Raw genomic sequence first — 27,965 nt, 5'->3', positions numbered from 1 at the left:
GTGCACTACCAAAACCTAATATATAGTTTATATATTAATAAAATAATTCAGTTACAGAAAATATGGTGGAGGCGGCGCTTAAAGTTGGTTTATTTGAGATGGTCACTGTACAGAGAACTATAGCAACAACTGAGTCAAACTCCTCCTTTTACCTAAACAAAAAAACTAAACACATTGAGGCATTTTAAACTGTGAAAGATAGTTTTCTCTAAATGTGTGGGGCATCTCTTTATTGAAGTGCTTTAGTCAAAGCAGTTTTATTTTCACCAAACTTCAATCTTTACATAACCTGACAGTTTCTCGTCATCTCATCACATGTCTCATGTAATGATTTCCATAACATAATGCAATCTGCCAGACTGTATTTAATAATACAGGAAATATCTAACAGAAGAGTCTACTAGCCAAAAAGATGAACACTGATGCAGACCTACATACATACTGTTCCTACACACATCCTGATCGGTCACACATTCTCACAAAAATATCCACACAGGGTCACTGTTCCTTGTTTTCAATGTTCAAGTCTCTTGATATCGCCTCTTTCCCCTGCAGCAATCAGCAGTGAAGGCTGGCTAGCTGTGAGGCTGTTGATCTGGAGGTTTGTAGGAAGAGAGCCCTGACTGAAACTAGATACTCCGCTGACAAGTTTCAGTCGTCTGTGGTCTCCAACACACTCTGGCTCAGCGCTAGGTCCCAGTAGTGTTCAGTGCCGTGCTTCTTGAAGTGTTCTCTGGCCATGCTCTCTGTGGGGCACTGCTTGAACTTAATCTCTCCATAGCTACGCTCTTTAGCTGTTCCCTAAAGAACCAAAAGGAATCATTACACTTGAGCAACATCACAAAAAACAAATTGTAATTAAAAGTGAGTACGCAACAGAAGGCAAAATATTCACTCACCTCCCAAATCAACCAACACTTGTTGTTCCTCTTCGTATCATCATCACCATCTGGATCTAATTAGGAATAAAAGGCAGAGATTTTCATCTCACTAAAATACTGTATATGCTTGCATTTGCATAAAGAATCAAAATTCAAAACAATCTCACCATCTCTCTTGCTGTTGTGTTCCTCCCATTTGATTCTGTGCATCATCAGCCTCTTGAACTTTTTCTGCGATTTGGGCCCTAAAAGGAAGGAGAAATGTAGACTTAGGCCCAATTCCAATCCAGTCCTCTTCTTATTCTATTCATTGTTTTGAAATGAAGGGTCTAATACATTAAAGCACTATTTTAAGCCAACTACTTGTAAATCCCAAAGAGATTTGTCTCTCCTCCTGGGATTAAGCTGCAGATCTTTCATTTGTGGGGCAAACGCATAAACCCCAACACTATGGAGCCACTAATTCCATGACAGTGTCAAAGTAAATAGCTCTTCTGGTAAATTTGTACATCACTTTATATATATTTTATGAAAGCGCTTCCTAATTTATTCATTGTTTTTATTTTTGTTGTGATGATGCACTGGCAAACTGTCCTTTGTACACCACCTCCCACCCTGTGTTAGCAGAGATAGGCCCTTACATTACTTTGACTTGGATACATCATTAAAATGCTAATAGTGAATAATAATAATTTTAAAAGAGATACGAATGTCAAAAATTAAGAGGTAAACTATGGATATGAATGCAAACTTAAGAGGTTGTGGACATGGACTAGCAAAATGCATGTAGAAGAGGGTAAGAAGCAATACATAAAGAAAAACTTTATTGCTTGACTGACGTGTTTTTGACTTGTAGCTTACATCATAAAACAATTCAGACAACTTTTTATGACCTTAACAATCTAACTGTAGTATGTTGAAGATGACACGGCCAAACAGAAGGAAAAGAAGGACCCACAGAGACAATTTATGGATGTAATGAAGGAGGACATGCAAGGGTTGGTATGACAGAGGAGGACCCCTAGGACAGGGATAGAGGCAGATGATCTGGTGTGGAGACCCCAAAAGGGAGCAACCAAAAAGATGAGGAGGAGGAGAAGCACAAAGCGTGCAGCTGTCTATCCCAAACCTTCATTATGAAATCCTTTAGCAGCCCCAAATGTAATACACCGAGTAGTGGATAGAACAGACCTTAAACTCTGACTGTGTTTATCCCATTGCTTTAATTTCTGAAGCAGTACCAGGAAAGAAATTTTGTAGAACCCAATTAATTGCCTTCTACATGATTTCAGTAGTTTAGAACCAAAGGGAACAACTCCAAGAATTAAATGATTACATTCATACACTGGGCTCTCACTAACATTTCACACCCTAGCAGTTAGGCAAATTAGCAGTGGGGAAAAGTTTGTGATTAAGGGCTCACGAGCAGCTTTATAACAAATCATCTACAGATTACTTTTAAAAAGAGCTTTGCAGAAACTTCAGGTGCAGAATAGACAATTTTTATTTGCATTTCTGGTTCTCATTCTATATTCTAACATCTATATTTGCACATGCAAAAGTAGATAGTAAATGTCTGGAAATTTGCATAGCTTAACAAATAGAATTCTAGTCAAAAACCTTTTCATAAAAAGAAATACATATAGCTGTACAATTTTTATGGAGATGGGCAGTATAAACGGTATATGGTAGAGACGATATAAATTTGGCCAACGGTAGAGATTTTGACTTCACCCCTCTACCGCTATAGCGCATGTTAAGGGTGTCATCGAGCTGCACCTGTTTTGGTCGAAAGCATTGCAGTGGCTACAAACAACATAATTTGCAAATTACTGCGCTTCCTCCACTTCCATACCGTTGATTCATTAATGCTGAATTCTCTCGCCGCTGCTCTATTCCCATGTTGTTGCAGTATATTAATGACTAACCTCGTATTGTGGATGGATTATCTCAGTTGTTCTCCTGACTGAAGTTTGGTCCGTTTATAGCATCCTGCCATGCAATTGCATTTGTCCCTAACCACCAGAATCCCTCACGTTAACTTTTATCAAGTGGGGAAAAGTTAGCGTTCATCCTTCAGCTTCACTGTGCTAATGTTATGCTAATGTAGCTGTTTTGCTAGCGATCACGTAGGACATCATTATATACCAGCTAGTCCGATTTCAGTAACCCTACAAAAGTGACTGCTGTTTACTTTTCTGTCTTCATTTATGTTGGAAGTGATAGAAGAGCTGTACGTTTTAATTTTTTTTATTAATCTCTCAGTCAGAACATGGCATATCATGTTTAGGTGGAAACTAGCAAGCTAACTTCCTGCTAACATCTAACTCCGTTCAGTTTAATAAATTCTGTTTTCATGGATGCCTGGATGTTGAACTTAATTGTTACACCTGATAAAGCAGCAACACTGATCATTTTATTAAAGATGAAATAATTTAGACAGTTTTTAATTCTCAGTGATGCCGCAGTGTTCTTTTGACTTTGGGACCTGAAGAGAGGGAGTTTTGGACCCAGATTACTCTGCAAGGCTCCTGACTACGGTAGCCGTAATACTCCGGCAATCCATCAAGCAGTGCGCCTTCATAGCTTACCAAAGTCGTACTAAAACATTTTTGACAGATTTCTGCGCACCGTGTAACACATAAAATCGGTTCGAGGTCCGTAAGCACAACCAGAATTCATACATAAGGCACACTGTCAATTTTTGAGATATTTAAAGGATTTTAAGTGTGCCTTATAGTGTGTAAAATATGTTATACAGAAGAAAAGAATATATATCGCGATATATATCGCTACCGCACATGCTTCAAATTATACCGCAATATGGATTTTAAGCCATATCACCTAGCCCTAGAGATCGTTCATGAGAGCTAACCAATGCAGAATCAGACATGTATCTATAGATACAAGAATCTGTTCATTAAGGGCTAAGTGACACAGGCTTAGAACAATTGGAGACTCACCAGCAGTTGCTGGGAGTCACAAGGGGGCTCTGGTTACAAAAAGGTATACTGTGCAGCAGCAAAAACATTCTTGTGACTGCTTTGGTTACTAACAGGCTGCTGCAGTTGCCTGTAGTTTGCATGGAAGAAGCCAACTTGTCTGCAAACGCTTGCTAAACACTCTGTGAGGAATAGGGAAACTTGAAAATTGTTTATTACATTAAGGGTAATAAGCAATAAAACATGTCTTGGCATCTGTCGGTGTCATCACTTACCTCCTTCCACCACAACAATGTTGACATCTTTGTGCAGAACAACTGTGCCTGTCAGGTATAGCTGGTTGGCATTGGCTTCCACTTTAAACTTCTTAGAAGGATTTTGCAGGTTTCGAATCCTGAGTAGGGAAGATGCTTAAATCAGTCACACTTCCTAACAAACATACTTAGCATTATACATTTTACTATTAACTACTGTATTTTACTTATGAGCTCGCTGCTCCCTTTAAACACACACCTGTACACTGCGATGTGAACACCATTAGTGAGGTCTTCTTTTAACTTCTTGACCTTCTTCTCTTTTCTTTGCTCTGCTGTGAGCTTGCGAGCTGCATTGGCCTCCTCGTGGGCCCTGAAATGCAGAGGGCAATGTTAGACAAAACCTAGGGAAAGCCTCTACAAACATAAACAAAAGGATAAATATGGAAATTATCTGTGTTACTGACTTTTGCCTCTTGGCCATCTGCGCTCTAACATGTGCTTCTACTTTTGTGGGGTCCTGAACCGCCTCCGTCCCCAAGACTCTCATCAGGTTGGAGATCCGCACTGAAAATAATCAAAGCAAACATCAGTTGAATTCTGTTTAATCTTTCATTATAATAACTTTTATTTATTGTGGTGATTTGCACATGCGTACCTTTGGGCTCTGGTGGAGGCATCAGTCCTAGACGAACCTTCTCTTGCAATTCTTTCTGTCCTTCCCTCCGTGTCTGCCGTCTAAGTTTCTTTTGTTCTTTCTTCGTCAAGTATACACCTAGAGTTACTGGCTTATCTGTGTCAACTAAAGGGGAAAAAAGAAAGGAATATATAACAGCTAGTGATACATAAACACCACTAAGATATTTGAAAGGGTGTGTGATTATGTTAAGAATTGTTATTTTTTAATTATTATTTAATTTATTATGTATTCTTTTTTTTTTTTTCAAGTATGTTCTTAAAAAAATACAATGAAATAAAAATAACCTATAAACCTACAGCAGATGAACAAACTGTCAAGAAGCGATTCATAAGGAATGAAAACAGGGATAGGCTGAAGTATGCCAAATTACACACGAACTGAACTGAAAATCAGCAACAGATCTTATGGCGTGATGAATCCAAATTTGAAATGACTAGGTCATATCAACATCTATATGCACAGAGAAGATCAGGGGAGAGGTGGTGTCCAATGTTCCCTCTAATTTTTCATATGTCTGAGCGAACACAAACTCCTTGAACGGTCCCTTGGACCACTGTGAGCAACAGTAGACGTGTGCCTTGTGGTCACACCAGCATCAAATCCATCCAAGTTACATGGAGTCATGTAACTCTCTGTCTGCAAAATACAGTATATAATGACCAATGTTGGGCAATTTAATTATATAGTTACTTCTTCAAAAAAGTAACTGAGTTATGCAAACAAAGTTTTTTGCAGCTGTTTACCTAAAAATGCAGCCAAGGCATTTTCTGCATCAAATTTGATGCCACACAAATTATTTGTGCCACTCCAAAAATAATTTCTATCCACTATGAGATAAAGGAGAACAACAGCCTGATACCTGCAGGCCTGACAACAGGAGATTTATCACTCCTGTAACATTCAGCAGTCGCCTCACTGTTCTGACACACACAACAAAACTATTGACTACACTACACACTAACTACACAAGATTTGCGCTAAATGTTGCAAATCTCTCACATCTCAAAACACCGCCGTCATTCCTAAAACTTCCCCCTTCCTAAACAACTAAATGCCATGTTGCCATATCATTTTTTGATTGGTCGACGTGGTACATTTTTCGACCAATAGGAAAGGGTGGGGTTTTTTTGGTTTTGTCTTTGCTCACAGGCGGAGAGTGCTTTCGAGCATTTTCCTCATAAAACGCAGTTTGTAGAGTTTCTTCCCGCAGTAAATATAAACAACGATAGTATTCAGGAAGAAAGCCAAACCGTCAATTGTTCCGTCTGCCCTGCTCACATCTCCAATGGTTGTACACGTTGTCTTTAACGTGGCTTCACTCCACATCAGCCGCTTTGCTAGCTAAAACACCGGTGTCGGCACATAAGGACGCTGTCATAGCCTGTCAACGACGTTGATTAGCTGCGTATATACGAATGTGAATCGCATCGTTGGCTGGACTATGGGAGAAGGTGGCATCGTTCTAATCCTATATGGGAGCAGCCAGTCACTTACTGACTAACACTGCAAAACAGAATTGTTAAAGTATTAATTTTAATTTCAATTCAGGTTAGATTATTTTTTTGTGCGCAATGCAGATTTTCTGTGCGCAGAGACCGTGCCAGCAGTGCGCAAATGCGCACGCGTGCAGCTTAGAGGGAACATTGGTGGTGTCTACATCCATCTGTAAAACACGGTGGAGGCTCTGTTATGGTTTCAAGCTGTATTTCAGTCTGTGGTGCTGGAAAGCTTTTCAAAACTGATGGAATTACGAACACAGAAAATTGCTGAGATTTTGATAGACTATGAATGTGCCATCTGGAAAGCATGTTACTGACAACAGCTTTATTTTTCAGCATGACAATGCTGACAAACACGCTGCCGATGCAGCAAAAGCTGGACAGAAAAAGACACAGTGGAACACCATCAGTCATGGACTGGACTCCCCAAAGCCCCATCCTCAACATTATCGGAGCAGTGTGGGATCATCTTGACAAGAGAGCAGAACAAAAACAGCCAACATCCAAAGAAGAGCTTTGAATATCCTTCAAGAACCCTGGAGAACTTTTCCTGAAGACTAGTTGCATGTTGCTCATACCACATATTGACCTTCAAGCCTATTAGAATTGTAAAGCCTCTGTTTAGCCCTAATATACTGTATTTGTATGTATGGTTGCACAAGTTTCAATAACTCACTGTACCCATTTACCATTTTAATAGCTAAATATATTAATATTAATTAATTAAACTGAGTGGTGGCTCAAGACTTCTGCACATTACGGCATAAGGACATTTTTAACAGTTAATAATGATTTTGTAGGACAAAATCTCTTTTAACTTACACATTTTACCTCCTATAGACTTACCTGGTGGGCTCATTTGGGCAGGATGTTCCACCAGGCTGGTCACACCAAACAGCTCTAACGCTTCAAATTTTGTGTCTGAATTTCTTAAAATAAAAAATAAAAAAAAAACATTATTATTGCCATGTATTCCACACATTCCTGATAGCAAACTCAATGTTTAAGATCAAATTTTGATTTCTTACATGTCTATGTTGGAAGGCAGGATGAAAGAGTCCCACCACTCAATATTGGGAACCTGTCCCTCTCCAATCTCCTTTTTAGGAGCAATCAGTGCTAGCTTGGTTGAAGCCTGGATTCCTGTCTTCTTTGCTGCCTGGGCAATCTCATTCTGCAACCTTTCCAACTGGGCCTGATCCATACAAGAGAGACAAGAGACATATGATGACTTTCTTTTTCTTAAATTCTAAATATTCTCTTTCAAACAACTGGGACAGGGTTGTACCAACCTTAGTTCTAATTCTCTGAGCAATCTTCTCAAAGCGTCCCTGGTCATGGAATTTGAAAGTCCTGCGTGCACGCTGAGCTGGAGGAACAGGCACACGCTGGTCGAAGTAGGATGTGGACTCCAAGTCATCTCCGGGCTTCTCCTTCAGCTGCTGGCGGAACTGCTCTCTCTTTACTGCTCGAATGTTAGCTACACAGGGAAAGAAACATGTTTTGTGGAATATCAAAACAAAGAAAACACATTGTGTATGTTTGTGTACAAATACTGGATCAGTGTATCCATGTATGTACCTTTGAGCGTAGGCATGCGGTGTGTGAGTTCAACCTCTTTGCCACTGGCATCTACAGTTCTTCCCTTCTCATCCAGGATAAGAGGTGTCGGTTTGTTCACCTCCTTGGGTTCTACTTTGCTGTAGTTACACATAAAGAGAAAGCAGTTCAATGTCAATTGAGCACAAAGACATCACCTACTTTTTTCATGTCTTGTGCACATTTTAAAATTGTATATTTATAGTCTGACATCACTTACGGTGGAGCAATCCCCATGGCATGTAGATTAGCTAGTGCCACAAAGTTTTGTGGCCCAGTGTTCCCCAAAACCCCGAGGATGCCAGGTTTCATAGCTAACTGGGACTGAATGCGAGCCTGTAGCTCAGCAGCTTTACGGGCCTTCTCAATTGCATCATTCATGAAGCTGGCAGCCTGGTAGGGAGCGATGGATGACCCACCACCAGCTGCTGCAGCACCAGCAGTGCCAAGAAGTCGAGAGAGTGGAGGGCCATCCAGCTGTGACTGTGAAGTGGGAACAGGCAACCGCTAGAGTCAGAAAGAAGTTAGAAAGGTTTTAAATAGAATTTAAAACCTGAAAAGACTACAGTTCTTTATTCAGTATGTATTTTTATGGGAAAGAAATCTCATTACTGTTGTAGCAGGAGCTGGAGCAGTAAAGCTTAGTTGTTTCTTCCTTTCTTCGATCTGTTTTGTGGCTGCTTCCATCATCTGTTTGATCTGTTAGGACAGCAAAAGGATTCAGAGGTGACTGACGAAGAAAATAAACCGACTATACTTACATATACACACACATATATATATATATATATTGTCTATTGCACCAAGTATTATGTACCTGTATTTTGGTGAGCATGCCGGGGCTCTCTGATGGAGGTCCTGGTATCACCTCAGGTTGCTCCACCTCCTCAAAACGGGGGACTCGTTTCCTCTTTGCCGTTGTGCCATCTGTTGGCTCGGGAGTTTCTCGCGCTGCGCCTGTGTCAGCCTCTTCACCAAACACATCCTGAGTACAGCCGGCAAACACACAAACACCAATAAAAATAAAAAAAATAAATATCTTATGCAGCAATTAAAGTTTACGTAAGAATAATCAGTATTGTGTCAGTGCAGTCCATGTAGAACTAAAGTTAATTGCCATCTGAGTGAAACCTCAATTAAGCTTAATGTAGGAGTAAATCAAGTGTAAGGGGATGTTTACATTGAGGTTTAAGTTAATCAAACTGAGGCTTAACACAATCAGTCTAATCACTGCATGCATTGAATGTAATGTATTTATTTTTCTTTAACACAGGTCACTTTTGCATGTGAGCGTGTTAATATAGTCAGTTTTCTTGTCAGAAAACTCCCCACCTTCAGATCTAGTTATTCAGTTATATAATGATAATATAAAGCATAAACATTTGCTATGATGTTAGGCTACCTTAAGTTCTCTCTTGCGGTTTTTTTCTCCAGATCCTTTGTTCCCACGTGTGCTGCGGCTCTCCTCGAGGGCTTCAAAAAGTCGCTCTACAAAACCTCCAGCAGAGTCATCGAGAAAAGGACGCAGCTGGTCTGAGAATGATAAATATGAAATAATTAACACTCTGAAAAGAAAATAATGTTACCACAGAATGGCTTAAATACCCACATAAAAATACACACTATGAAAACCCAATACTGACATTTAAACTACAGCACCTAACAGACCGAGCAATTATTTCCCAGACAGATGAAATAAATAAATAAATAAACAACCAAACAAATAAAAGCAATAGGCAGCTTTCTTTGTACTCACAATCTTTCATTTGAATGAACAAATGACATGAGTATTTTAACTGGACAGCAAATCTATTACCTTTGCAAACAAGCCCTGCTGATAGCTACATCGCAGATCTTCACACCATCATTTTTTGGGCTGGCTGTCTGCACTATGTTAAGAACCCACAGCTTGGTAGTCATGCCAAATACTCCTAAGAAGGCCAGATAGGTTTTCAGACAGCTGTTGGACTCGTTTCTCTTCAGTGATGGGTGCATTTTGTAACCCGGTAAAACAAATCACCCTGGGATATGCCTCTAATGTCAGAGGCACTTTTGGCTGAACTGAATCGTCACCAGATCTCTAAGTACATAAGAGATATTTCACCGTACTTACCTATGGTCTTCCTTTTGTCTAGTCCCTTTCCCACACAGTGCAATGCTGCAGTCACCACAGTGGGCTCCGAGAAACCCAGCACCTTCTTCACAGTGCGTTCTACCCATGGCCTCAACTCCTCCACCTCCCGCTTTGGAAGAGACATCCTCCAATCCTGCAGAACATCAAATACTTATGTCATGGATTATCGCTACTGAGCATGGTTATCACTTAAATATCTTCGTGATTTCTGGCCTTAATTAGTCATATATCACACAAATGTGATAGTCCCAAACATGAGCTCCAAAACCCGCCGTCCTTTATCCACATAGCTACAGCTGCTCTGACACAGACGTTCACCAGCTTCCAACTAATAAAAACTCCCACATCAACAGTCAGTCACTCCGACATTGCTGCACTTTGTTAGTTGATGAGTGTTAAGTCAGACTGATTAAATTAAAGCGCCAGCCCGTAGCAACATACATTGCTAAATCAATCACATCCGCCAAACCTCCCTGGTTAGATGCTAACTAACGTTAGCACACCGCTGTACGCGAGCTACCATCACCGGGGAATAACTACTTCATGAGGCTTACAAACCTTAGATTATTCTTCTGTCGTAGTCAGCCCGTTTAAGCCGTGGAGGTAAAAAGAAAACCGATGAAGACTTAGACGCGTAAAACACTCAACGTGCCAAGTTTTCTGCAAAACTTTCTGTTTAGACGCGCGTCCGCACGACGTTTGTTTCAAGCCCCGGAACAGGAAATGGATACAGCTTCTTCTTCGTGGACTTTTTCGCAGAGTCGTTTCGTTTCAAGTGTGCGGTGTTTCCACCTAGCTGCACATGTATGGAAATAGCCATGTTCTCCACAAGGTAAAACGTATTTCTCCCAAATAGTTTTGAAAATCTGAGGATTAAGGAAATTTATTTATCCGTTAAAGTTCGTCCTTGACTACGTTAACATTGTGTCGTTATAGCATTATGCCCATAGCTCAGGGTTTTTCTAGAATTAAAACTGTCCTGTGGGTGTGACTATGCACACTGCATTTTATCACAGTCCTGACGTGTTCACTTTCAAGCCCATTTTACTTCAACTAACCTTACACAAGCCCCAATCAGTTTTCATTTTCACCAGCGAAAACACATTAATGAATCTGCCTATTTAGCTTGGGTCATATTATAAGAGGCACGGCAGTCTTTGGATCCTGGATTTAAATTTAAGGGAAAATTCTCCAACAGCACAAAATGATGGTAGAAGAAGTAAAACATATATAGAAAAAGTTCTTACAATTTATTTATTTATTTATTTATTTATTTATTTATTTTAGCAGATTTGTCTGGTGATACACGCAGTCTTTTGTCCATTTAAATCAAATTAAGCTAAATGACTTTCAAGTTTTTGGCATCATGTAATTGCAGAGCAATATATTTATAGAAATTCTAGCTGAACATTAGGTGTAATAGGAATAATTAGGTACTGGAATAATGGGGTTATGGTTAGGTTCAGTTCTACGCTTCTAGTTTACACATTCAAATTGAAGTCTTATAGCAAAGCAGTTGTAAAGTCTAAATGTGTGTGAGATGCCAGCTTTAGAAGGTTATGTCTTCTAGTTTCTGAGACTATGCTTCTTTATCTTGCTGGTAAAATTCAGCATAAGCCTACCACTAAGTGGATCAGCAGTGACTTGGTGGTTGTTAAGAGGTTAAATCTTTCCCCTGGCAACTTCAAATACCAAAACTAGTTAAGGCTGGATTAAAACTAATGTTTTACATTCTGGGAACTAAGAGAGTGATCTGAATTGCAAATAAAAATCCAAATTGAATAGCTGAAGAAGAGCTTTGGCAGAGAGTATTCACATTCTTCTCCTTTACAAGGTTCATGATAGGGCTTTGTCTTCATATTAAAAGCGCAGTGTTTCAATGATTTTCACAGAACTCAAACTAGTCATAAATATTGCCTAATTATTAACCGCAGCTCAGTCGTGAACCCAGTCCCCTGGTAAAAACATGAGATTATCAGATGATCTCCATTTCCTTCCCCTGAACGCCTGCCTCCTGACTTTTTTCCCTCCCTTTGCATGATGTGGGTCAACTGTGTGCACTTATAGTAGTGTGAGCATGAATCAGTTGCAGAGAGCCCGAGGCTATACCAGGCTGCCAAATGACTCGCTCTCTCTACAGCAAGCCACATCCACGCTTTCGCTCACAGTGCTAATGCTACGTGCAACCATCAGGAAGAGGTGCATATGCAGCATGCTTTAGTTACAACGCATGCTCTTTCTCTATCACCAAAATGTCAGCTAGTCATTACGGGTGTATTCATTTACTCCTACCAAACAGCACACCTCCATCGTCATCATCTGCCGATTCATCACCCATGTACTTAATATTTAGGTCCATGTTTACAAGCACACTACAACCCAAGTTGTGTGAATATGGAAGTAGTGTAAAGGAAGCCTCTAATTAGGACCACAGAATAATACATGGAAATCTGAGGCATTTTGATTACATGCTTTTTCCACCACAACAATCGCCTTTTGTTGTTTTCACTTTGATACCATTTTTCTCCGTGACCTTGAGGAAAATCAGAATGTCATATATTTAGTTTTCCCAAAAACAAGGTCTTACTGATCACTTGTTTTGGTTATTGAGTGTCGTAAATTATTCTTTGTTTAAATTGCTGAACGCAAGTTGCAATGCAATGTTTTGATCTGAAACAGTCTAATGATTTATATATTAGCTGAATTGCAGAAAAATATTCAGCAACTACTTCAATTGAAAATTAAATGTATTTTACCATCATTTAAGCGAGATAGTTTAACACATGAGCCAAGGTGTGAAAACAGGTGTGGGACACATTGGAGAGACCAAACAGCCACTTCACAAGCGCATGGCACAACATAGAAGAGCCACCTCCACGGGACAAGACTCAGCAGTTCATCTGCATCTAAAGGACAAAGGTCATTCTTTCGAGGATGCCAATGTTCACATTTTGGACAGAGAAGACAGGTGGTTTGAAAGAGGAGTGAAAGAAGCCATTTATGTCCACTGTGAGCGACCATCTTTGAACAGAGGCGATGGCTTACGACACCAGCTGTCTGCCATCTATAATATCAGTTTTGAGTTCCCTTCCCAGACGCCTTAATGCCCACTCACACCCTGGGCCATTTGACCTCAGGAAATCACATGATAGGGTGGGGCCAGGTTTCACAATGAGCTCACCCGAAACGCTGGCTGATTGTGACCCACACCCATTTTCACACCTTGGCTCATGTGATTAGGTAGAGGATCATCAGGGGGTCCTTTTGTCCCTCTTTGGGGGGAAACTCCCACTGGGTTTAAATCTGGGACTCTCCGCCATTTGACCTTAGAACTGAAGAAGCTTCTCGGATGACAGGTGAAATGTCTTCAAGCAACTTAAAGAAGTTCTTTCCAAGCTCCTTAGACTAAGGTATTCACTGATATATTGCCCAAGAATAACTGCTGCTGACCTTGTTGGCTGTCAGTTATTTAGTGACATTTGCAAGTAGCAGTGACTATCGTTCCACTGTATGTGTTGTACAAATGTAGCTGCCTCTGGAGTTGAAAACTGATGCCAGCATGGAAGTGCCAAAAACTGCAGTAGTTCCTCCAGTGGCCACTTTAGGCCCACTCCAAAAAGAAGTTAATCCCGAGGGATGTTTTGGCCCTTTTCTAACAATATCTATCAGGCAACTATCGTATAGAGCCACCTGGATGCTGGAGTTAGGTTCATGGACTCTTTGACTGACACAGGCAGCTGGACCTGACAGACAGAGGCAATGCTTTCCACCAGGCATGCCAGGCCAAACAAACTTCAAACTACAGCAGTTGCAATGAGCAAAGTTTGCAGTGACACTAGGAGAGGCCTGACCTCGCTAAGGGGGAACCAGACAAGTGTTTCACATTCTTTTTAAACAAACCTAAAGACAAAAAAGAAAGTCATTCAATAAAAATGAAGTTGTCCCTCACGGAGTGACAAAATACAAAGTAAGTGATGTTTATGTATAAAGTGCTAGCAATATAAAAGTATGGTAGAAGACACAAAAATAAAAAAAGACAATAAAAATAGAATTAATAATAGAATTTCAATAGAAAGCGTGGTTAAACAGAGAAGAATTCAGTTGTCAAAGAGTCAACTAAATGTACCGTAGGGAAAATTTGATTCTCCTGCTGAATTTGTACATTTTGCTTTGAGTTACAAAAAAATGCATGGTTGCTAATTTTTATGGTCATTTTCATCTTAATAGAGGGAGACAGAATATCAACCACAAATCCAGAAAAACACATCACATAAAAGTTATGCATTGATTTGCATGCCATTGACTGAAATAAGTGCCACTCAGAATTCTGCCTCCCACAAATTGCCTGCGTGTCCATGTGGCACACAAATTACATTCAGTCAATTACAGATACTCCTGAACTTAACTCGCTATGTTTAGAAAGCACACCTGCACACAGAATCGGTTTTTTTCTATCCAACTTTGGCTACCAGTACCAAAAAAGCTGTCAAATGACATCAAGGACAAGATTGTAGATCTACACAAGACCATCAGCAAGAAGCTTGTTGAGAAGGTGACAAATGTTGGTGTGATTATGGTGTAATTTTGTAGCCTAACCAGCCTCCAGACCTCAGTCCTAGAGAAAATATGAGGAGGGAGCTGAAGGTCCAAGTTGCCAAGTGGCAGCCAAGAAACCTAAATGATTTGGAGTTTCTGTAAAGAGGAATGGGCCAAAATCCCTCCTGAGATGTGTGCAAACCTGGTGACCTATTACAAAAAATATCTTCCCACTGTGCTTGCCAACAGTAACACATTTTTTGCTTGGGGATCAAATACTCACTTCACTCAGTGACGTGCAAATCAATTTATAACTTTTATGTAATGTGTTTTGTTTTTTTTTACTGGATTTTTGATTGATATTCTGTCTCTGTCCATTTAAATAAAACTACGATAAAAATTAGAGACTGTTAATTTCTTTGTAAGTGAGCAAACCTTCAAATTCAGCAGATGATCAAATAATTGTTTTCCCCACTGCCACTTCCCCACACTCCCCACTTCCACACAAAGTAAAAACTTTATTTATGTAGCACCTTTAAAGATATTGATTACAAAGTGCTGAACAAAAGAAAACAAAAACATCAGACATTAGTATATCAAAATAGTTAATTATAAGCAGTTGTAAAATATTTTTAGTTGCTTTTAAAAAAGCTGAACAGAGTTTGCAGACCTAAAACTAAAAGGGAGAAAGTTCCAGAGTCCTGGTGCTACAACTGAGAGAAGGCTCTGTCACCTTTAGTTTTTAAGTTTTAGTTTTTACCCTTGCATGTGGCACAGCAGGCTTCAGTCAGATGACCTTAGGGATCTGCTAAGGACATACAGATGTAAAAGTTCTTAGATGTATGCTTGTGCTTGACCATTCAGAGCCCTATGAGTGAGAACCAAAATCTTGACATGTATTCTCGAGTCAATGGGATGCCAATGGAGCTGGGAAAGTAGCAGTGTGACATGAGAAAACTTTGGTGATTTGTTCAGAAGTCTGGCAGCATCTACAAACGGTCCAATGATGCTTTGTGTAGGCTGGTCAATAACGAGTTACACTAATATATACACTATGTACACACAGATATACACTAAATAAGTGGTGATGATTTACACTAATCCAGTCTCAAAGAAACAAAAGCATGAATAATAGTTTCCAGTTCTGTTTGTGAGATAGTACTATTTGGCAATATTTCGTTAGTGATAAAAACGTAAACGAACCAATGACTGAACATGACCAAAGTAAAGTAAAACCAGAATCTAAATTTGCCCAGAGGTTCCTGATGGAAGGCTTGGAATAGTCTAATCAACTAAGAGTCTAATGCACTAAGAGTTTCCTAGAGTTATATGCTTTTCTGGAGCACAAACAAGAATTTCATTTTTTTCCTCATTAAGTTAAGAAAACATTTTATCCATCCAGCTTTTTACACAGTGTAAGACGTGCAGTTTCGAACGTCATGAGGCTTAAAAAAGATATAAAACTGAATATTACCTGTGTAGCAGTGATATGATAGGTCTTTAAAAGTGCTCAAAATGTGCTGACGAGGGAGCATGTAAACCAGAATTAATACGGGCCCCAAAACAGAACCCTGAGGTACACCAAAATGAAGATGACTTAAGGAAGACTTGTAATTTGAAGCAGGCACGCAAAAAGAATGATCAGAAAGATATGAAGGCAGCGTAAGGCAGATCCCAACACACTGGTCCAATACCTCAACCTGTCAAGCAAGATCTGGTGAGCAATTGTATCAAAGGCTAAAGTCGGTTCCAACATAAGGAGGACAGAACAATTCCTGTGGCACTTTGCGCCAAAACATCATTAGATAGTCTGAGAAGAGCTGTCTCAGTTAATTGTCCTTCACAGAACCCAGGTGGAAATTTATCAAGAATGCTGTTTATCGTAACTTAGTCTAGGGTGAATAACAGCATTCTTAAAGTAACACAGAACTTGACCAGAGGCCAGAGAGGAATTTACTATAGCCTGTATGCAATTAACTAAGAAACAAATAATAAGTTCTGAACCCGTGACTTAAATATGTGAGGAACAGTGTGTTTAAGACAAAGCTGAGATAAATAGTCTGGAGATATCCATGCAGTGATAGAGGAGAAAAAAAGCAGGACAGTGGGGAGTGAAGCACATAATTACAGTTAAATATAATGCTAAATAACTGAATGTTGTACATTTAGCCTCAACTGTGGGTTAGAGGCATTTGAATAATACAACAAAAACTTCTTTTTGTTTACAAAGTAAACTTGCACTAGCAGTTTTGTCTTCACCATTGTTACTGAAATAAACGTGGTCTCTGCGGTTGGTGTCTTTAATAAAATTACATAATATGGTTTGCTGGGTGATAGAGATCAACATCCAAGACATCTGCGCTTCAGTTCTGGTAAGTGAAATTGTAGTATGTTGTTAGTCTGTTGATTAATACTAATAAGTCTATATTTGTGTCTGTGCCATGCACGTGTACAGTTTATGAATCAGCTTGCTATTGACGCTTCATCATCTCATTCGCATATGGTCATGTCTTGCTCAAAAACCAATAGCAACATGTCAGCAGCCAAAAAGCTAGTTGAAGCTTCAAAATGCATACTCCAAAACCAGTGGGTGACATCTGAATGTTCAAGGATAGTCTGATGAAGATAGATGAGCTAAAAGACTCCAAAACTATTGAGTTTTTTTGTAATTATGGTACCGTCTCTGATAGGAAAGTGAGACAAATAAGCAAACATTACTTACTTATTAACATGACTCCAAATAATATGTTTTAAAAAAAATTTAAATTGTTGGGCTTCACTTTCTCACTGATCAGCCTAAAAGTAGTACATGAGTTGCTAAATGCCAGGTTTACATATAAAGCTCTTCTCTCGGTTTTAACTCTGATTTTGGCTAAAAACAAAACAAAAAACCCAACATGGGTAATTATTTTCATTAAATTTACAATAATGCTACCTTAATCTGTGGATAATCAAATGATGAGCCTGACAGTAAACACCTCACACACCACTGTCTCTCACATTTACCCACTCTGCTACGACCACCCGTGGCCAACCTGAATCCCTCCCATGAGCCGTCTGCCCTGCACACCCCACAGCCCCCGCCCCCCGTTCCCTCTCTCCAGCCAGCTCTATTATGTAATGACACCTCAGCACATAATATGACAATACCACAGATATTTCTATACAAGTGCACACAGGAAAAACAAAAACGCACACAGCATCACATGCGCACACGCATGCCCTGACCCCACACTGGCAAACACAGTGATTTCAATTTGCCTGTGCAGCTAAAACAAGAGTAATGCATCATGGGGGCATGCGATGGGAGCTGTATGAATTAATCTGTTATATTACTGGAATGTCAGGTATTTAGTTTGTAATCCTAGTCCGGTATCTGCAAAGCTTTTATTGCTGAATCTTAAGTGTTTCCTTTCAGTCTTAACAGCCTTTGAGCTTGATATCAGCTATTAATGTATATTATTGCTTTTCTCCAAAAATTAACTACAGAGCAAAGTTTAAGACTTTAGTTAAGTTATCCCCCCTGTTCTCACACAAAGCTTTTTGATTCATCAACTGTATGGTTATGGTATATTTTATCATGCTGACCCAGTTTTATTTCATTGTGTCTGACAGGGGTTGTAAATCATCTTGGAAGATACACTCTCAGGGGGCTCAGCTGTCTTGACTTCGAGCATACGCTGCTAGGATCTCAGTTTATGTGCAGGTGGTTCATTCTAACTCAGAGGGAGTAAGCTTTAATCTCTCACTTTTGTCTCATTTATAGCCCTCTTTGCTTGCCATCTGTGTCTTTCTTTCCCCCCTCATGAGTATACTGAACCTGGTGATTCCCTTTCACTCAGTGTACTTGAATAATTAAGCAGCCGTGTGGGATGGTGTCATCGCGAGCAGACTCCCGAGAACACATTCAGGCCAGAGAAACTGATGAGGATGTTATTTGCCTGTAGCTGAGCCGTGCCCCAAATATCACACACACACACACACACACACACACACAATGTCATGATGAGACACACGTGCGCCCTTGAAAATTTAGTCCTGGTGTCTCTGTCTTTACGTTGTTCACAGAGATGGAGACCACAGATGGCGCGCAGAGCAACCCCTTCAACCTGGCACACCAAGGGCCCGTCACCGCTGTGATCTCCGGCGAAGCAGGGACTTCGAAATGTCTCTGATTTCCATTTCAGGATTGGGCAGGTTTATTGAGCATTCAGGCTGTTTTTTTGGTCAAGTCTGCATTAAAAAAAACCCTGTGGACTTATGGTGAGTAAGAGGCTGTGTATGTAGTTGTAAAGTCAGAGAGTGACTTCACCTCACGCGAGTCATACTGGAGTGAAATTATGGGGGAGGGGTGTTTAGAATAAGTGAATAAGCACCTCATTGTGTCGTTCCCTTCATTATGTGCACAGAGCAGAACTGGAAGGACACCATTAAATCATCAACTTGTTAAAACCAGTAACAGGATGTGGGCCCACAATTAAAACCTACACAGCAAGGGATAAGAGCCGCAGTAAGTTCATTATGTGCAATCCTATTGATGGACACACACATGCTAAATTAAGCCAACACATGCTCGGAGAAGTGAAAACAACTTGAATGTGAACTGTGCTGTAATGTTAATTATGTGAAAATATACTGCGCAAACAGAATATTATAATCCAACTGAATGATTAAACAAAAAACAAATGTAGCTTTTTTGGGGAGAAAAAGAACAATTATACATATTTTGTTTGTTAAAAAAATGTTCTCAAAACTGTAGCGAGGTCAAGTTTCGTCCCTGTGCCCTCCACACATCCTCTTCTCGTCCTTTTCCTCTTGCCCCTCGTTTCCATCCTCCGGAGTAGAAAGAGGGGGGGAGAATAGCAGCGGTGGGGAGATGGAGGGCAAGGGCTTTTTCTGCTAAAAACTGCATGGATACAAGGGGGGGCCGAGGGGGAGGGAGGGTGGAGGCAGGGAGGGCTGTCTGTGTTGTTGTAACGTAGCATAGTCACTGTGTCAGAGACAAGCCCATCACCAAATCAGCCAGTCAGTGTGTCAGAGCGTGCGAAGGGGGGGAGCAGCGCATGCATGCATGCATACGTGCCGCATGGCATGAGAGAGAAGTCAAAACCACACCCTCCCAAAATTTGCCACTCTCATCCTGGTGTGCATGCAGTATCTAAGGATATGATGCTGGGCGAAGGAGAACGAGAGTGCAATGATGGTTAATACATGAAATTAACAGTTGTGCTCCTTGTGCAGTGTAACATCTATTGTTGCGTCTGATTTTCTGGTCATAGATTTTTCTTTGAGAATTGGTGAAATTAACAGAATCAGAACTTCCAGATTTAAATATTAAAGGATAAAAGAAGCAATGTTTTTTGAAAACAACAAAAAAGACAGATTGAAGTTAAATTAGTACACAGCTTCATAACTTTAAAGTTTTTACTTTCTCTTTATTTTGAAGTAAAACTCACATTTTGTTACATAACATTACTCCTAGCAACCTCCCAGTGTGTGTTTGGGTTATCAGAATTTTTTTCATTTTCTTTCATCACGTTCGGTGTGGGTGATGCAGCGCCGCGCCACTCAATTTTTCATTCTCACCTTTTGATTTTTTTTTTCTAGAGGGAATTAAAATTCTCGGTGGTCGCCTGCAGAGATCAGACTTTAGCCTGTGGGTAATTGTTTTCGTGTGAAATGCAGGACCGCGCTACAGAGACCACCAACTTTTCTCTGCTAACCTCCAGAAGGTATTTACTCATTATAACACTCTCACATGAGCACACATATAAGCTAAAGTAGTGTTTGGACTCTGATGTAGCAGCTGGTTGGAGGATCAGCCAGCCCCCCTACCTCTCTCAGTCAGATTACAGAGGCTGTAGTCTCACCACCCCACTGCCCCTCCTCTTCTTCCTGCCTTCATCGTCTCCGCCTCACCCCCACTCACTCGTGCACTCACGCAGCCTTCAGAATATACAGTCTGTAAATCTGCACCCCATCGAGTCACACATCTGTTTATTAAAAGCTGCTTTCCAAATCGGGAGCTGCATAATCAAAAGAAAACAAAATAAATGCATGAAGATTTGCGTAAACAAGCACACAGGCAGTTTCATCTTTCAAAAATTGGTTTCATTTATTAAAAGTTTTTTTTTTATTTTATTTTTTTTAATCTTTGATTGTATCAATATTTTAAAAAAAAAAGGAGTGTAATATCACATAGAATTGGGTTGAGTGAAAGACAGAGTTTAGTTTAGAAAGAAAATATACTACGGGATTGAGGGAGATAAAGGAGAGGAGAGGGCAGGGGCAGACGAGTGCAGCAGAGTGGGGGAAGGGAGGCGAGGTGGAACTACAGTCAGCTTTTAAAATGTAATAAGTAGTTGTAGTAGTAAAAGAAGAAGGCAGCTGAAATAAACAAGACATTATTTCTGACCAATAAGCAGTGGTCGCTGCAGTAGAAAACACATGAAAAAGGACATAATGAAAAATAAGTGCAATTGGCTTCTCTGTCATACCACAAAAAACAACCCAAAAACCAAAACAGGAGTGTGGTGGAAGACACCCCCAGCCTCTGATCAAGAGTCAACATCTGGCGTATTGTAGCAGGATAAGAGTGACTGAGGGTTTGTACACTCCGTACTGAGAAAAACAACAAAAACAAACAGGCAGTAACATGTTGGCTGCCGGTGGCTCTGTGTTCACGTGTGGTGCTTTTTGGAGGAGTCTAGTAATGCAAATCCCCCCACCCCATTTGTAGTTATGTAAATAACATATGAACCTCTCACACCAATTCAAAAATATCAGTCCAAATATTTACAATATAGATTAATCCAGTCGGGTTACTAAGAACCCCTTCAACATTTAAATGAATGCTGTGAGTGGACTTCCAATTAAAGAGCAAGCCTTCAATGATACATGTAAATCAGCACGATGATAGCAGCGGTAGAGAGTGGTGCAAAGAAAGATTTCTTCCCTTACATTTATATTTTCACCATGTTTTCAAGTTTTCAAGAGCACCATCTTTAAGTGCCGTTCAGTCTGTTTCTCTCCTGATCAGAACCTAAAGAAAAGCCCCAAAGGAAGGCTAGACACTTAAATACTACATGACAAATAGTAGCCACTGCTGTTGGTGTGTGTATTAGTCAGAGATGCAGGCCATTCAGGTGAGCTGTAGATGTTGGGATATAAGAGCTGGATGCCATTTTTTTTTGTTTTTGTTTTAAAGAATCACAGTTGATGATGTTGGTTTTTAAGCTGTGTGCGATTTTAGAAGAAGGGTGACTACACGTTGGCTTTCGCGTTTGACTGTGCACTGGTTTTGTGAAACACATGCAAACAATCAAAACACAGTATGAATGCACTGAGAGCACAGAATGCTTTTTTTTTTTTGAAAAACACATCCTATTTGGTAAAAAAGGCACAGTAGTCCAAGAGACCAATCATAAGATTTCACGTCCTTTTTGTTTTGCCCTCCTCACGATAGCAATAAAAACCACAAAAAAATGTCAACAGCATCTTCCCAGTCACCTCAAAAGAACTGTAGGCCAAACTATGCAAGCGCACAGCAGGTGATAAGCTGCCCAATAAATACAAACAATAAATAGATGCAGTATCAGATCAACACATGAATAAATTAACTGTGTAATTGAATCAATAGACATGTCTTTTAGTGGTCCTTGTTAACTCCATACGCTGGTCTATTAAAAGTCTTGGATTGTAATGAGACTGATTGCCAGTCGGTTTGCCGTCGGAAACATCTGATCCACGGCACGACAGGAAAAGTTATGTGACCACCGGTCGCTGCGATGTCACTCCTGCTCGATGCTGATGATCTGCCAGCCGAGTGTCTAAACAATTCTTGGATTACATTCGTGAGTTGTGATGTCATTTTTCCACCGTCTCCAATGGCTCCGACACGGCGCACACTACACCTCATTTCTCACATCACTAGCAACAAGATTTTTTTAGTTACCCCCAGTGTCGCTTTTTCCTCTTCAAACCATTCAAAAGAATGTAGAGAAAAACGTGTCTTCTGCTGCAAGACTAGAATCAGCTCACTCATCAACCACATCAAAATAAACACTGGAAGGTTTTATTTTGATTACTGACATCGGCTGTTCCATTTTCGAACAGTTTCTTTCAAGTTAGATGTCTGTTGAAACAGTCACCTACATAAATATTTCTTCTTTTTGTATTGATTGCCTTCATGCTGAAGAGGAGCGATCATTTACTCCTCTAAATACTCTAGAATGTCTCTCGTTACCTGTACATTGCTTTTGAACCTTGACAACCACCTTTCCGCACGAGTTTCGATTATAAGTGTGATAACGGTTCTTGTTTATGTCCTGTTGTTTGAAATGTCTGTTTTAACTGTGGTCTGGATGATAGGTTATGTTTTTATCCGTCATTGTTTTCAACATCTATCACCAACAATTCTTTCCTCACTTCCTCTCATTAATGCAAGTATAATCACAGCCCTTCAGCCTCTTCCCTTCTTCCTGTCGCAGCAGCTTTTAGCCCAGTGGTGTAACAAAGCAAGGCTGCCAGTTCTTTTGCTGATTCAGTACATCAGGTCTTCAAGCTGGTGGGACACGCCCCAGGCAAAGGCTTAAGTGTAACAGGAGGAGACTGGCTCTCACCCGGAGTTGCCTCGGTGGTCCCCCTCTCACTCTGCTGTCCAGCAACAGGCTGGCTTTGGCACCGGATTGGCTTCTTCACATTTTTGGGGTGCTTGTAAGGTGTGGTGGAGGAGATGGAGCTGTCTTGTGTAGCCGGGCTCAACCTCCTGCTGGCTGTGAGGGCATCGTGTGAGAGGCAGGTATTTCGTGGGGACAGGATGGGCGCAACATGAACCCACGTGAGGCTCGGCTTAGAGCTCTGACCCGCTTGGTACTTCGACACCTTCACTGGTTCCTTGCTGTCTCCGTCTTTTCCGTCATTTTTGTCATCAGTTAGCTGACTGCTGCTGGCTGCATGTGCCAAACTCTGATTTGCATCAGCTGCTAGTGATGGGGAGGAAGAAGGTCCACCTTCTCTGCAATCAGACTTCACCCTGTTTTCTCCTGTGCTGATATGGGGGGACTTGAGAGGTACAGGGGAAGGCGTGGGAGAGTCTGTACCCGTCCAGCTGAGTCTGCGCTTCTGGAAAATAAACAGGAGAGTAATTTTCAGAATATGAACGGGAGGTTTTTGTAAAATTTGTGGTGCTGGTGGGGTGGAGAAATGTTTATGTGTATTAGCAGCAAGAAGTCAGGAATGTATGTCCTCACCTTAACGGGAATATGTAACTGATCCCTGTGTTTGTGCGGCGGGATGGAGCCGAAAGCTTCCTGGAGGGATCGGGCAGGGGATGTGGCGACACTGGAGGCTGTAGACACAGGCTGAGTGAGAATTTGGGGAAACCAAAGTTTTAGCATCATCTCCACCTGGAGCAGAGTGTTCAGATACTTCTCCCTATGATGTAGAAAGAGGAACAAAATTTAGGTGAGGAGCAGATAGGAATACGACTTTGCTGCTGAGTAGGAACAGGCGTGGATATTTATGATCCTGCACAGAGATCTAGGTAAAATTTCATCTGAAGTTTGGTGTTTCTCTGCACTGACAGTGAAAGCTGTAACTCTACCTGCCTGAGGACTGTTCAATAAAACATCCTGCCTCACCGTGCACTGCATATCTAAGATCAACTCACAGTTTAATAAAGATAATAATTCTTAAATGCAGCTAAAACATCTCATGATGGCAGGACTTGATAAGAGTGAGAAAAAGAGGGCTGATGGATGGTGGGACAATTTGGTTGACATCCTACCCGCAGTCAGGTCTCTGTAAAACCCCCACAATCCTCTGGATACGATCCATCGCCACGCTCTGCTGGAAACTACTCAAGCCTGTCAATCAAAAGAACATAATCCTTCAGTCAGCATTCACACTGAATGAATGCATATGTGGGCATGCACGGTCTCACACATGCACACACGCTCTAACTCATGATATCGGTAAACTCTTGCAAGCTACTGAGTCAGCGAGAAGACTCGCTTCACACATACACACACACACAGCACTGTGGACTGGATCGATAGGCTACATCAATACAGACTACTGCTTGAAGGAAAACTTACTATTTCAATGGACTGAGGCCACTTAGATCATGTAAACCTGTGTTCAGCCTCAACAACTGCAGAAGCCAGCGAGCGCACACACACACTTGCCTCCCAGAAGACAGTGAAGAAAGGATGCTTACCCCGGTCGAATCGGCCCCTCTTCAGTCCATTCAGCAGCTCTAGCAGGGGCCTGATGAAACCCTGCAGCTCAGCACACTGACAGAGGAGGAGGGAAGACAGATTACGAGTTGGTTTTGGTTAGGCTTGGCTGTCTGAGGCTATCTGCTGGGCTTTCCTTTGCACGCACACTGCTATGTCAGCCCTCTTCTCATCACTCTCCTTTTCTGCCCATCACCTTTCTTACCTTCTGAGCAAACAGCAGATCTCCTTGTGATTTTGCAGTCTGCCTCGCCGGATCAGTCTTCCCCAGGCTGACGTGAGCCGCTTTGCCACCACTCTGTGACCTGTACGAGTCCTCCTCTTCCTCTTTGTCGGTGAAGCCGTCACACGTCCACTGTGACCCGGGACTGTCTGACCCCCCATTTCCACTTGCTGACGCGCTGCCCGACCCCCCGATGATGACAGATGGAGAGCTGTCTGTCAGGAAGACGTCTGTGTCGTCCTCTGCCTGCTCTGAATCGCTGAACAAGAGGCTGTCACTGGAGCTCAGGGAATCAAAGGAGGGCTGAGAGGAGGTGCTGCCCTGCGACTGCATCCCTATCGGGACAGAAAGAAAGCTCAAAGATTAGGATGACGGAAAGAAACACAAGTGTGGCTTAAGGGAACATTGAAAACCAACACATCTGAAGTGAGAGGAAGTTTAGTTCTTAGCATTTGGCAATACTCCATTTTCCTACCTCGCTACCAAAAATTATAACCCCTATTACTCAAAATGGTGGGTATAGCACTGCCCTAGTTTGGGACTGGGGGTAGGCAGTAGGCACACAATAGTAGTGCATGTCTGGCTTCCATTGAGGAGATTGGAGGCTGTAGGAGAGTAAAATGTGTGAGGGGGATGGGAGCTTGTAGAGTAGTGAAATCGGAATAGGCCTGCTCTCTCTCTTTGCCACAGCCTCCAGTGCTCTCTCTAGCCCCTCCTCTCCGTCTCAGGCTTGCGCTCCATCCCCCCTTGGATTCACACACACACACACACACACACACACACACACACACACACACACACACACACACACACATACAAACCACTCTCTTTCCTCTCGGCTGTATTTCTGTATGCTTCTCATCCCTCTCCGCTCTGCCTTCAGCTCATCCTGTTCGTTATGCACACAAGCCCGGTGCCCCCTCTTCCTTTCCTCTCCAAACCAAGCCCTCTTCCTCCTCCTTTTTCTCACATTTTCACATTCTGCATTTCTGGCCATGTGCCTTTCTCTCATCTGTTTGTTTTTCTCCCCCTTTCTTTCTCAGCTTGTTCAATCTCTGATCCCACCAATACTGAGGGGGAGATTTCAGGGGAAACTGAGAAATGCTCAGCAATGAAATACACCAACAGAACTCTTTATCAGCGTCAGAAAAATAAAGTCAAAAGTCACTCACAAATGAAGGAGACTGACACAAACGCAAAAGGAGAAAGAAACGCTCAGACAGCGTGCTTTGCCATTTACATTTTATGTCTGGTGGCTGTCAAACCAAATGGCACGTTGTTAACGTGAAAGAGTCAACAGCTTCAAATACTGTGAGGCAATCTGATGCTATTTCTGTTTATGTACAACCCCTTACTTAGTTTATAGCCCCAGCTGGATGGAGATGCGGTAGGATTGGATTGGTGGATGTGTTGCCACAGCCTGCACAGGTAGACCATGAGGCTGCGACTCAGGTGTTTTCTGCCGGCCTGTGTCTGTGCCCACCACCACCACGCCAGCAAGAGAAACTAATAGAACTGTACATTCAGGCCATCTAAAGCCGTTCAGTCTATCAGACACTAACATAAATCCATAGCAGTTACTTGTCTTAAACATGAAGGAAAATCTGAGCAATCATTATAACGTTTAAAAGCAATTTATCGTTAGGCAACACAGCTTTAGGATATATTAAAATTATACCGGGATGGTACGCACAGGACAGGAAATTCCTTCAGGCTAAGCTGCCAACTTCGGCAAACAAAAAAGATAAAAATGCTTTTGAAAATTCTTACCTTCAGTAAAGCGCTTTTAAAAATAACAGCTGATTCTAATAATAGTGGAGGATGGCTCTGTCTTCTACTTTTGGTCCGTCAGTCCACACTCCGAGGCTGGAGCAGCATCGGGACGCCGAGCATCACCTCTCTGTCACACACACATATACACACACACACACACACACCACCCGGCCTGCCGTTCATCGGTCTGTGCCTGTGCTGCCTCTTTCTCTCGGCAGTTTACAAGCGTCAACATGTGCGCAAATCCACGTGCCCACGCTCTGCGCGCACTCCATTGGCTGCCGTGTCGACGGCGGCGCGCGCCATTGGCTGAACCTTTCAGCCAGTGATCGCAGTGATCTCCGCTGACTGGACGGCGGCCCCGGCACTCACGGTCCTGCCCACTCATGTGTCGCCCGTGAGTGTGGCGTCTGGGCTGGGCTGCTCTACTATAGCGAGCGGGTGTAAACACACGCAGGCACGCACGTCGGCCCGAGATGTGCACAGTATGTTCTATGCACGAGATGTGCGCAAAAATTACTCATACCGAGAGCGTAAGAACGCACGTTGATAAATAAATATAACAAGGGACTTGAGAGGTTTAGCAGAAGGCACGCATGGAGCACGAAAACCGCTTACAAATAAGGCCTCTCAAAGGTAAAATAATAACTAAATAAACAGTGGGCGACGTTTTTCATTATATTGCCCAGAACAGACTAGAAAATCACATTTCTTATAATGATGGTCACTCTGCCTGGACAAGGCTGTGCAATTCTTTCACCCTGAGTTATCTTGGGTTACATAACTTGCAATATTAGACGGATATTGTTTATTTGCTAAATTTCTTGCAGTTTTACATAATCTCATGTGAACATTTTTGTATTTTCCTCAGTTTAAAGCTTACCAACTCGTTTGTCTAGTGTCACAAACTGGAATTCAGAGGATGAAAGTAGGAAGGAGAGCTGAGGTGATAAATTTTCCAAACAATGAAATATCGTATTTAAAGTGTGATTGCCTGCTTTGTGTCAGTGTCATTTCATGTTTAAGTTAAAAACACACACTGCTGCATGCAATCATACAGATAACAAATCACCTCCCAGTACCATGATATATAGCCTTACAGCAGCGAACTCACTGACCCTCCCTCTGAAACTTGCAATGCATTATACCAACGTACATGGATCATACACATGATCTTGTCACATGC

General features: G+C 41.5%; 2 protein-coding genes across 3 annotated transcripts; both read right to left on the bottom strand.

Annotated features, from left to right (window-relative positions):
• Positions 1–73: 73 nt before the first annotated feature.
• Positions 74–10,740, bottom strand: prpf3 (PRP3 pre-mRNA processing factor 3 homolog (yeast)). 2 transcript variants are annotated; one of them, XM_026185437.2, is made up of 17 exons: positions 10,568–10,740; positions 9,989–10,142; positions 9,278–9,408; positions 8,693–8,860; positions 8,488–8,574; positions 8,096–8,382; positions 7,858–7,976; positions 7,569–7,756; positions 7,305–7,471; positions 7,123–7,205; positions 4,736–4,879; positions 4,545–4,644; positions 4,337–4,450; positions 4,099–4,217; positions 1,049–1,126; positions 900–955; positions 74–801 (listed from the first exon to the last, which is right to left on the bottom strand). In XM_026185437.2, the coding sequence occupies exons 2-17, from the start codon at positions 10,131–10,133 to the stop codon at positions 652–654; spliced, it is 2,136 nt and encodes a 711-aa protein (XP_026041222.1). In that variant the 5' UTR covers positions 10,134–10,142; positions 10,568–10,740; the 3' UTR covers positions 74–651. The 2 variants fall into 2 exon arrangements, with proteins under 2 accessions (XP_026041222.1, XP_026041223.1); XM_026185438.2 differs by having other exon boundaries at positions 8,096–8,358.
• Positions 10,741–22,597: 11,857 nt separating this feature from the next.
• LOC113032556 (uncharacterized) lies at positions 22,598–27,002 on the bottom strand. Its single transcript, XM_026185540.2, has 6 exons — positions 26,777–27,002; positions 24,989–25,341; positions 24,765–24,840; positions 24,333–24,411; positions 23,797–23,980; positions 22,598–23,668 (listed from the first exon to the last, which is right to left on the bottom strand). The coding sequence occupies exons 2-6, from the start codon at positions 25,337–25,339 to the stop codon at positions 23,096–23,098; spliced, it is 1,263 nt and encodes a 420-aa protein (XP_026041325.2). The 5' UTR covers positions 25,340–25,341; positions 26,777–27,002; the 3' UTR covers positions 22,598–23,095.
• Between the last annotated feature and the right edge of the window lie 963 nt (positions 27,003–27,965).

This window comes from Astatotilapia calliptera, chromosome 11 (assembly GCF_964374335.1).
Source record: "Astatotilapia calliptera chromosome 11, fAstCal68.1, whole genome shotgun sequence".
Taxonomy (NCBI): Eukaryota; Metazoa; Chordata; class Actinopteri; order Cichliformes; family Cichlidae; genus Astatotilapia; species Astatotilapia calliptera.
This window is presented reverse-complemented; position numbering and strand designations above follow the sequence as displayed.